At 36.2% G+C, this 12,572-nt stretch overlaps 1 protein-coding gene across 1 annotated transcript in view; it reads left to right on the forward strand.

Moving 5' to 3' along the window:
- The first annotated feature begins 846 nt into the window (after positions 1-846).
- The window catches only part of CDH7 (cadherin 7), a 107,926-nt gene continuing 96,200 nt past the window's right edge, over positions 847-12,572 (forward strand). Inside the window, exon 1 of the mRNA XM_070942411.1 lies at positions 847-1,056. Coding sequence (XP_070798512.1) covers positions 847-1,056 — 210 coding nt within the window. The remainder of the gene's footprint in view (positions 1,057-12,572) is intronic.

Below are 12,572 nucleotides of genomic sequence, written 5' to 3' on the forward strand. Positions count from 1 at the left end.
TCTAATGTGGCTTTTGAAAATGATAAAACTATCTACCAGCAAACCTGTATCTGATATGCACCACTGAGGCAGCTTAAGGGCAGTGTATAGGTGGCTTTGAAATATAAAAACATACTGATATATTTGCTGGTGGAATAAAAAACCTGTCATGAACCATAAGCATAACATTCTTGAGTTATTCCTGTTCAGTTTTGTTTGGAAAAGTCTGAAGCAATGGATGAATATCTGTTTTCCTTTCTCCGCTTATGAGACCATGGTTAGGATGTAATTGGACTCTCTGACTTCCTCAATAGGTTCTGGTTAATTTGATTGCTATGATGAAAGGAAGAAATCAAGGGTGGGAGATTTGGAAATTTAAATGAGCTCTTATTAGTTCCAGTTGGTTGGTTGGTTGGTTGGTTGGTTGAGACATCAGAAATGTCTTCCTTTTCATACCCATAGTAGTTAGATGTAAACTCACCACTAAAAAGTATTAATGTAATTGAATGAACAGCATTCAGTAGATTGAAAGATTACCGCTAGCTCATATCAGATTGAAAAGTTGAGTGAATATGAAAATTAAAAGAAATGTAATTTTCAGGTATATATATCTGACAACAGTTCTCGTCTTTATCTTTCCCTTTTCTTTTATAGGTACTTCTTATGCTGTGTCTCTTGTGAAGAATGTTCAGTAGTGGAGAGTGATTTTTTTTTTTTAATCGAACACAAGTCGTTACCTCTGGAATCCCAGTGGATGTCTTGCTAAGCCAAGTGGATCTTTGCCCGTTCTTTTCTCAGCTTTTCTTTTGTTTGTTTGTTTTGTTGTTGTTGCTTTATTTTTTCCTTGCACAGGGAGAAGAAAAAAAAATGAAATTAGGCAAAGTAGAGCTCTGCCATTTTTTGCAGATACTAGCTCTATTCCTCTGTCTTTCTGGGATGAGCCAAGCAGAACTGCCAAGATCGGGTTCAAAGCCCTACTTTCAACCTGGGAGACCACGAACCAAACGCAGTTGGGTGTGGAATCAGTTCTTTGTACTGGAGGAATACATGGGAAGCGATCCTCTCTATGTAGGAAAGGTAGGAGAACTTATCTAATTTCATGTGACATAACTTCTTGCCTAATGAAAACCATTACAATGTGATTCTGAATTGTGTTGGTAAAGTACCATCTTCAACCAGCTGTCATCTTGCTATGTGTAGGCTATAACTCCCAAATGCCTACTCAGAACACAAGATAGATAAAGCTATATGGGTTTGGTAATGCAAGGACTGCAATTTTAAGCAATTCTTTTACTTGCAGACGTCTAAGAATTTTTTATTTTAAAAAGCAGCTGGCAATATGACTTTTATGTCCCCAAATGTTTATCCATTACTAGGGTACTTATGTGTCTATATGGTCTCAGAGTTGTACTGCCTTGTAGAACTTCAGCACTACATGTCTATGGAGATTCTCAGTCATCCAGGTCTTGGTTGTCCCAAAGGTGCTTTTTCAAGATGCAACTGGACTTCCTTGTTTTTCTTTTAGGACATTTCGCTTCTCATCCAAGAAGCTTCTTCAGCTTCTTTTTGGATGAGAAGCAAAATGTCTTCAAAGAAAAACAAAGTCCAGTTTCCTCTTGAAAACACACTTTTGATATAGCATTACATACTCAGGGAGTACAACCATCTCTGGAGGCCATGGATTGTCCCTGCAGTTTCAACAACTCAAGAACCACATTGAATCAAATAATAAGGGGACATTTAATATCTGTGTTCATTCAGTTGATTACGTGCTAGCAATAGCTGGCAATGACTGCACTGGGACCAGATTAGTTAAATATGTTTGTTATTCCTGAAGAAAACACTGGCTTAAATGGATTAAGTCAAGTCACCTGGTGACCTACATGGCATATCTATATAATTTCTTGCCATGATTGGAAGTAGTTGCCATTTGCCTTCTTTGAAAATGTTTTTGCAACCTCCCTAACCTATTCTATGGCACTAGGATTTCCCGACGGTATCCATCCAATTACTAGGCCAACCCTTCTTAATTTTGTATATTATTCAGAGTGAGTAGATACTACCCACTTCTGAGGTGAAACTGATTTTTAGTTGGTTTTTGTTCTTAAGCAAAGTGTTGTTTGGCATGCAAATAAGGGCACCAATATTCTAAGATTCGATGCACATGTGTTTGAAGCTGTGCAACACATATGTGGAAATGCATGCATGTCAAGCAGGGTACACGGACCATAGTATGATAATGTCCATATTTTGTTTGGTTGCTCAAGCATGCAACCTTAATGCTCCTTAATCTATTTTCTTTTGTCTTTGGTACTGATAAAAATCCCAAAGCTATGAGTTTTGCATTTCAATAGTTTTTGCTGTTATCGTACATTTCCAAATAAATGAGCAAGCAAAGTACAGCATCATAAAAGAAAATTTGGAACCTAAACAAACTGAGTGATAAATGGGTTTCTAATCATACGACATTATTGCTGCAACCCATTAACCAATTTACAACATCAGCAGAAATTTATAATAAGGAAACTGAAACAGTTCAATATATCTACCCAAGATTAGATCCAGTTCCAATTCTAAATGGAGAAAGGACACCACAAGGGAGGAGGCAGAATCCAAAATCTGTGTTTGGGGAAAGACACTTTAAAGAAAGACACCGTAAACCCCAAACCATTCACAAATAACTGGCATGGTTAGCAGCTGATCATCTTCAGTGGAATGACAATTTGGGAAGGAGGAGGAATGAATGGATGTTTTCAGGTTCCATATATTGTATCCCCTCAGAGTAGCCTTGGACCAAATAGCAAGGCAGCTGTTACAGTTTGAAAGCAAACTCAAAACAATTGTGAAGGAAATTTTATAGCACCCTATGCTCTAGTTATATCTACCTATAGTTTTAATGCTGGTTGTCACAATATCTTATTCCTGCAAATTGTGCAAGTCTAACAGCTGGAGTTAATACAATTTTTTCCCCCTTGTCTCAAAATTTTACTATTCTGTCCTAAAGTTAATAATAATGGAAATCATGTAGTTCAGGAGTGTCAAACTTGCGTCATCATGGTGGCATCATGTGACGTATCAGGACTTTTTTCCCCTTCATGAAACTGGGTACGGGTGTGGCCAGTGCATGACACATCTGGGCCGCAAGTTTGACAGCCTTGATATAGCAAGTAACTTTTCCCCTCATTTTGCTTTTAAGCATCTCTTCTTCCCAAGATACCAAGTGCTTGTTAGTACCCTCATCAGGTCTACAGTTCAGATACTTTTTCAACTTCTCTGCCCCCCCCCCCCCGCCGCCAGCTTTCACAGCTGTAAAATGCTTTCAGGCCTGTGACAATATACTATACTCTAGGCCATTTCTTTCCTTGTAAAGCTTACGGCCTGTTCTTTCCAAAGACTTTGATTGTGATTATACATAACCAGCACAGGCTACCTATTGTAGCTCTATTCTATAGCTCTTTAATAACAGATTGATAAGGGGCATTGGAAAAAGTTGTGAATAATTTGAAGATAGTTTGGATAGTATTTTGTTTTCTTACCTATCTTTCTATCTTATCTGTAACAAGGGGGTAACAAAAATTCCTCACTGCACCCATGTCTAGCAACATCTCCTAATTATTAAAAGGATTATAACAGTATTTAGAAAGATTATCCTTTTTCAGAAAATGTCCATGCTCAGCAGGGAACTCACTAACCAATCATGCTATTGTATTTCTTTTCAGGTTAAGCAACTTTATGCAATATGTAGGAAAGGAGTAAGAAATAGTAAGGAAAAGAAATGAAAGACTTAAAATAAGAAACAGAACAAGAAATATGAAAGGAAATATCATTTGATTCATAGATACCAATCTCTCTGGCCTTCTTAGCCTTGATCCATGAAGGCTTTATATAATATAGCTAAAAGGTGGACCAGGTTACACTTCTTAGTCACTTGTGTGGTATAGGCCATATTTAGGTCAATATCAGTGAGACATATTTGCAACTAAAGCCCTATTTTACTTCAAGAATATTCATATTTTTCTATGCAAGCCAGGATCTCTAATCTAGAGAATACTTACCAACTAGGAGATAGATGCAATAAACTTAACTGCATATTTCTAAATTCATATTAAATATATTTATTTATTTATTTGTTTAGCAAATCTATTTGTCACCCATGTCATGGTTCAAGGCAACTCTGAAATGTTTTGTGATATTGTTTGTGGGGTTTGAGCAAACCAAAGTGAAATAAGGAAGTAAAATAGTAAAATAGTAAAATTATATGCTTAGGATCCTATTGTAGGAGGAGTAAGACGTAAAAAAAATGATACTTTAAATCAATAAATAATTGGTTACAATGGTGCTTAAAGGCTTGTGAACCCTTTAAAATTTTAAATATTTCTACATCAATAGGATTTAAAACATGATCTGTTCTCCACACAAGTCCTAAATCTAGATAAAGAGAAATGAATGGAGAGCATCTTCATCCCCACTTTAAATCTCATAGCCAGTGAATCTGGTACTGAAATTGCTTTGCCTGTTCCTGAATATAGGGGTATGTGTGTGCAACACACACACACACACACACACACACACACACACACACGTATACATGTAAAGTAGATATAGAAGTTTTTCATTCAGGGTAAAACTTTTCTCCCTTAAGTTTAGGAACATGAATTCTTTTTATTTTGTACTGATAAAACATAAAAGAAAGTGCTGAGATATTGGACCTATTATTTATGGATTTTTGTCTTTCTTTCCTCAAGTATAAAGCCACTACAAAGCTGCCACCTGTCTTGCATTCCAATTATAATATTAAAGACTCATCATACGTTTTCATTTTCTACCATCTCTAGTGAAGGAGAAACAACTTGATAAATGACTGAAGTTATTGATTTGAGTTATTTTTGTGAGGGTTTTACTGATGGAGTTGTAATAAAAAAAATATAAATTCAGTTCAGTTGCCAGTAGTAGACCTATGAAGTCCTTTAAGATAGCTCTACTATATTTTGATGGTTAAGCAGCTGGCTAACCCTGGTCAATAAATGGCCACTGAATCCTTTCATATGGTACAACCCCCATTAATTACATCACCATGTTTCATACAAATATGAATATCACAACAATGAGACCAGAATAGACTTACCACAATAAAAAAGAAAAGAAAATGCAAGTTAAAATCTTGCCCTTCATATGCACAAAATGTCCTCACTCTCTTTTCATTATAAGCATTCATGATCCCATTTCCACATACTCTTCTTCTCAATAATCCTAAATCAACTCTAACTACCAAAAGCTAACACAATCTAACGCTTACACAAGAAGGGATTGACCAATCTGTCAGCTTTACTTCTGGTAATTTAACCTTTTGAAACAATGTGCTTCTATATTTTAAGCCTGTCTCATGAGACTCCACTGACTGTTGGTCTAAATATCATTTAATTTTAATGATTTTATTTTTCCAGTAAAAAAACAAACAAACAGATAATGGTCAAGGAGGGTTTTGAATCTGCAAAGTACACCATTTTACTTAAAAATGGTGAGATAATGGTTAAAACTCTCACAACTCTTAAACGTTGGCCTTGCTGATAATAACTGTAGTCCAATTACTGGACTATTGGAAGCCACTGGTTTTCTTTAGCACATAAAGGAGCATGTCTGTTTCTTACCTAGGCCAGCCTGGAATGGAGAACTCGAAACATAGAGTATTTTTTTGGGGGGGGGGGGCAGAGTGGGAAGACAATCACCATTGCCTAATACAGAGATTTTGAAACTGTTTGATGGAACTCTAAATTTTCAAAAGAATGTAGAAAAAGCATGAAAGAATGTGAATGCAATTAATTTCCTTTCACTAGACCTTCTCTTCTTAATTAGGGTTAGCAGGATTCCCCCTCCTTGTTAATGTGCTTTCTAGCCTGAAAAAGGTTGAAAAGCTCTGGACTAATTTGCTTATTCTAGTAGAGACCACTGTCCATGGTGCTGTATTCTCTAAAGATAAATGCTACTGACTGAATGGTTATTAATCATACCATTTTTTCTTCCTGTTGAGAAAAGTAGGCTAATAATTTTCTCTTTTTCCCTGCTCACCTTCCATTCCTCATGCTCTTAAGCAATATATATATATTTTAAAAAATTAACATACTCTGAGTATGCATTGGAAGGCCCATGGAAGTATATCTGGATTTTACCAAATTCTATTTGAAATCAGTGCAACATGGTGTTATATAATGCGGTTTGAAATGTGATTTTGGGGTAATTTCAGAGATACTGAAAGTCAATACATCTATATGGGTAACTAAAGAATTTAGAAAAGGGTAGATACAGTACAAATCTTGTTAGAGCTTGTGATGTACATGTGGTTCAGAGTGTAGCATCCTAAAGTTGTAGAATGCTGTAGCTAAACTAAAGGGTATGGATGTGTGTAAGTATGTTGGGAGGTGGAGGGGGGAGAATAGCAAATATTTTATTCTGGAAAAATGCTTTGTATGGGTCAGACAATGTTTGATTTAAAATTGAGTTAAATTATTGTAATGCATTTTAGGATTTTTTAATAACTGGACTTTTGAGCTTCTTTACAACTGCAAAACTGCTGTACTCTGAAGATTTGCTTAGAGCAATTTAAACTGGGCTGCAAAGCTTTGGATGATTAACTAGGTGCTAGAGTTCCAGAATTCCCCCCCTCCCCATTTAGTGGTGTCCCACCCAAGAACTAATCAATTCCAACCTTGTTTGGCTTTTTTTGAGATTAGTCAAGGTTAGCTAAGCACTACTACCTAAGTAGTCTGTGGTACTACAAGCTGGGCTCTTTAGGTTCTAGTTGTTATCTTTAAAGTTCTTCCTGGTTTAAGGTCCTGGATGTTTGTGGCCTTCTTTCAAGAACATTTACCTACCTAATCTTATTAAATAGAATAGGGTCTTTCTATATCTTCTCACTCAAGGAGCAGAAAACCTGTACCTCATAGGTTTGTTTATGAGAGGGATCTTGGAGTCTTAGTGGACAATCAATTACATATGAACCAACAGTATGCGGTGGCAGCCAAAAAAGCCAATGCAATCTTAAATTGCATTAACAGAGGGATGCAATCAATATCAAGTGAGGTACTAATACCACTCTATAAAGCCCTAGTAAGACCACACCTAGAGTACTGCATCCAGTTTTGGTCACCACACTATAAAAAAGATGTTGAGATTCTAGAAAAAGTGCAGAGGAGAGCAATCAGGATAATTAGGGGACTAGGGGCTAAAATATGAGGAACGGTTGATGGAACTGGGCATGGCTAGTCAAATGAAGAGAAGGACCAAGGAAGACCTGATAGCAGTGGCTGAAAGCTGGACAATGAATAATGGATGGAAACTGAACAAGGAGAGATTCAACCTGGAAATAAGGAAAGATTTTCTGACAGTGAGAACAATCAACCAATGGAACAGCTTGCCTTTAGAAGTTGTGGGAGCTTTATCACTGGAAACTTTCAAGAAAAGACTGGACTGCCATCTGTCAGAAATGGTGTAGGGTCACCTGCTTGGTCAGGGAGTTGGACTAGATGACCTACAAGGTCCCTTCCAGCTGTGTTAATCTGTTAAATCTGTTGTATAAAGAAAATGAGAGCAATCCCCATGTATGCTGTTGTGAACTCTGAAGAGAAGACAGGTTGTAAATATAACAGACATAAGTAATAAATTAATAACACACATTTTTGTGGCATGCATATTAAATTAATTGTATTTTACAAAAGATTTACTAATATTAACAGTTCAGTGATATCTACATAAATGTGGATGTATCATTGTGTTCACTTGGACTATAAAAGGACTCAACTCATGAGCCTTTCATATAGTGTTTCTCAATCTTGGCAAGTTTAAGCTGGGAAATTCTGGGAGTTGAAGTCCACTTGTCCTAAAGTTGCCAAGGTTGACTGCTCTAATATATAAAGCCAAACATAAAATGAGTTACAATTGCGGTGGTGTTCAGGGTAGAGAAATTAGACTTTCTGAAACTGGTTGGCTAAAAAGTGAGGACTGGGGTCACTCTCCAAAAATAAAGCTTATAAAGATTAAAAAGTTAAATGTGTTTTATTTATTTGGTATTCCAAGAATGCACAATAACATTTTATGACTATTGTCCAGTGAGTTTAGACTTATTTACTCTGATAGCAATTATTAACAGACTCAGCCATAGTCTTCCTCATTGATTTTTTTTTTTTAAAGAAATGGTATGGTATTGCCTAGACTAGTGTTAGGGTTAGGATTTAAAATATAGTCCTAAGAAACCTGAAGGGGATGGGTTCCTAAGGGAAAAAAATAAGAAAAGTTAAGAAACACTTATCTTCTATTGTAAGACTATTTGCCCTCTCCTTAGGAACATCCTTGCCTTTTATAATTGGGTCTCAGTATGTTGTTGTCCAAAAGTGCTAAAAAAAAAGGTGAAAGTTGAATTAAAGATAATCTCTTGCATTGTTCCCACTTTCTCTCATCTCTCATCATTCCATCAGCAGCCATCTATAACCTTGTTTGCCGAATTTTTTATTACTGGTTGTAATGCACGATAATTGAAAATTGAAGTTTTTGTAAAACTGGCTGGATCTGGGGAGCCTGGCATTTAAAATCAGATAATAAAACAGTATTTGGTCTGAATACAGATTAGGAAATTTTATTGGGCCTTCCTGAAGGAAGGGCAAGTTAACACAGTAAATTTGCAAATCCCTTCCCCCCATACTTATTTTAAGGATTTTATGTACATTCCTAGCACAGCTGTTTAGCATCTAATTCCGAAAGTTTAAAGTAGACAACTCCATAGATTCTTACATACGGGCAATACATAACTGAAGATGCTATGCTGATAAATGAAAATACTATAATTTTTGTGCCAATACATCATTGCTGCAAAAGAACAGAACATGTTTTAAACAGGTGTAATATATGTTACTTATCAGCAGGAACTTGTACCAAAGTTATATTATAATTGCAGAAAAAAAAATTCTGCCAGCAAGAGATTTGTACAATGCTGAGTACAACATTCTTCATTTGCATCACAGAATACTAAAACTTTGAGTTTCCTTAATGGACCAAAGGAGGGACGATAAACTGAAGCTGAATATCAAGGAAAGCTACTGGCAACTAGTTCATCTTACTAGTGAACTGTCTATACTTGGTGGCAATTTACCCTCTGTCTCAAGAACATTAGATGAAAATACTGGTAGATGCAGCATTACTCTGAATGCTAAGACTTGCAAGATATGAATGCTTGTACATCAAATATGAACTTCTGTGACAAAATTAGCTTGGTTACAGTTATGCATATTAAACTTCTACAGTAAAGTTTTGTCATTTGTAGCCTATTCAGGATGCAAGGTGACCTGCAGTGCACTCTTATTTGAGAGTGAACCTCATTGTTTTGAGTTGATTTACTTCCAAAAAGTACTCATATCTAGAGGACTGGATTGCCTGCTCATTTAGATTTGAGTATCTCAGTCATAATGGGTACATACTGAGCTGATACACTTGAAGTCGTTGGCAAAATTCCCATTGATCTTTTCTTGAATCAAAAATGCATATAAATAGCGTACTGCATTGCTCTTTAAAGATAATTGGAAAAAGGGTGTAAAATAAAACAAGCATTCTAAAAACAGTAAAAAGACTTAAATTACACACTTTACTGTATAAGCATGATGCGTTTATAAAGCAAACTATACGTATTGACAGAAGGCCGTTCAATGCAACTGTAGTATTTTACATAAAAGCTTTCTGAGATATCTTGGAGACAGAAGGCTTTAACGTGAGCATGTGAAAGGGGGCAATAGAAGTCCCGGAAACTATTTACCATATGTTTCGTAGTCATAGTAATAAGACTCTGCTCAGATAGTCCACATAAAACAGAAATGCATTTGTGCCAGGATGAGATTGACAAATTGAATCAATTAGGATTAGAGAAGGTTTAGACAATCTGGTGAAAACATTTACAAACTTTGTGAAAAGAAACCTCAGAATGATCATTCACTATGGTTGGAGCAAGCATTATCGACTTTAGACATACAGTATAAACAAACACAAGTTTAGAGAGAAATTGAGATTACAAAATAATATTTTACGGGGGGCAGGATTTGGAAGGTATAATGGCTTCTTTTAGGAGATGTCTCATGTAAAAGTCTAGTAGGCACATTAGCAAAACTAGAATGAAGATAGATTTGAAGTAGGCAGGAGAGAAAGGAAAAATCTGGTTTAGTTTTCTCTTAGTGGAATAACTAATGAAAACAACTAGTTTGGTACCTGTTATTTTGAATAGATTCTTTCACTTTAAATAAAAAGTTAACCATTGAGTGTAGGTGGAGCTCACTGTGTTTAACTAGAGTTCATTTCATTTAGAGGAGGAGATAGCAGGAGAAAAATATGGAGGATTAGATTAGAAAACTCTTTAAATTCAATCAGTGATGTTTGGGAAACCTTTGTGTGTTCTTAAATGATATATCCTCCATCAAATACTTTGTAGGATAAGTTGTGTTCTGAGTTATGGAATCTAATCAAGGGAGTCTGCAGGAAAATCCTACGGTAGCTTCTCAGCAGCAAGATAGTCTATATGAAACTGGTAATATTCTGAGCTGTTTCAAGAATTGCTCAGACAGCACAATTTGAATGTTAATGAAGATTCAGCAAACCCACAGGACCAAAATATAACAGCACAAGTCATTTCTATAATTTCCCACTATTGTATCATTAATGGAACATAAATCCACTATAACACCAGCAATTAACGATCATGGCTAACTTACAAGAAACGCTGGGAGAAGGGCATAGCAAAATACAAAGTCATGCCATTTTTACTGTTTTAGGTAAGGGGAGAAGAGCTAATGCACCACTGACTCAAATGTAATACATTAATGTCTTCATTTGTACTGTAAATGCTGCAAGGTGCTTTGTTAAGTTAGTAGGTCTCATTTACTTATATAGAGGAGATTACATTTATTTCATGCTAGGAATATTAGCAACATAATGGGATGACAAATCTTCCCTCTAGGAAGGGTTCAAAATGCCTGACTGTGCCTGATAACACTGAAGATTGACAGAGTGCATACACATTGTTATATTTTGAGACTTTTGATTTTTCCACTTCAAGTTTTACAAGATATCTTCCTCCCACTTTTCAAAGTGACTCATCAGAACCGCCTATTCTATTTCCAGATTCTTTTCCAAGAATTTGAAGTTTATGTATGTTGCTTATAACCGTGATAAGTGGTTTGCTTTTGTTTGATTTCAAATATATATTATGGTTCCATTCTTTACATTTCTCTGTTTATTTTTTTTTAGTTAACAGACTGCATTCTAAAACTTGGAAACATGCAAGTATTTGAAAATGCAAACTGATTAATTTCATATCAAAATGCAACTCAAGCATGCATCTTTGTTTATTTGTCAAGAACTTATCAGATAATATATATATGTATGAATTGAATACATAAAATAGATACAAATAGAAGAAACATTAGGACAGGGATGGTAGGCACGCTGGTGCTCTTATGCACGCCCCTTACAGACCTCTTAGGAATGGGGTAAGGTCAACAGTAGACAGTCTTAGGTTAAAATTTTGGGGGTTTGGGGATGAAACCACAGAGTCAGGTAGTGCATTCCAGGCATTGACCACTCTGTTGTTGAAGTCATATTTTCTGCAATTGAGTTTGGAGCAGTTCACTTTAAGTTTGAAGCTGAAATAGTCATTGAAAGGTAGGACATTGTAGCAGATAACCTATGCTTAGGTCATACCGAAGACGGCGTAGTTCTAAGTTTTCTAGGCCCAGAATTTCAAGTCTGGTGGCGTAAGGTATATTGTTGCGAGTAGAGGAGTGGAGGACTCTTCTTGTGAAATATTTCTGAACACATTTGATTGTATTAACGTCTGATATGCAGTGCGGGTTCCAGACAGATGAGCTGTATTCGAGAATTGGTCTAGCAAATGTTTTGTATGCTCTGGTTAGTAGTGTGATGTTACTGGAGAAGAAGCTATGCAAGATTAGGTTAACAACTCTTAATGCCTTTTTGGCGATGTTGTTACAGTGGGCTTTGGCACTTAGATCATTTGATATGAGTACTCCAAGGTCCTTGACAGAGTGAGGATCATCTACAAGGTCATGTCCACTCAGCTTGTATTTTGTGTTCTGGTACTTTTTGCCAATGTGTAAGACAGAGCATTTGTTGGTTGAGATTTGGAGTTGCCAATTGTTTGACCATTCCGACACAAAGTCAAGAACTTTTTGAAGGGTAGCAGCATTGTCGGTGGTCATTTATGTATAGTATGAAGAGTGTTGGTCCTAGAATGCTGCCTTGGGGGACACCGCTATTAAAAGGTGCAAGATTTGATAGGGCGTTCCCTATTGTGACCATTTGTTGTCTGTTTGACAGGAACACAGCTATGTATGTAGGGGTCCGAAGATGCCATAGGATTTTAGTTTTAGAAGTAGTTTGTCATGTACCACTGAATCAAAGGCTTTACAGAAGTTTATGCAAATTGCATCTATTTGCCCTTATCGAGATTTGTAGTCCATATGTTTTTGCAGTGTAGTAGTTGTAGATTACAGGATAATTTTCTAAAACCAAATTGTTTATTAGAGAGAAGGTTGTTTGTTTCT

Source organism: Pituophis catenifer, unplaced genomic scaffold (assembly GCF_029215685.1).
Source record: "Pituophis catenifer annectens isolate HBS135680 unplaced genomic scaffold, rPitCat1.0.hap2 SCAF_3, whole genome shotgun sequence".
NCBI classification, from domain to species: domain Eukaryota; kingdom Metazoa; phylum Chordata; class Lepidosauria; order Squamata; family Colubridae; genus Pituophis; species Pituophis catenifer.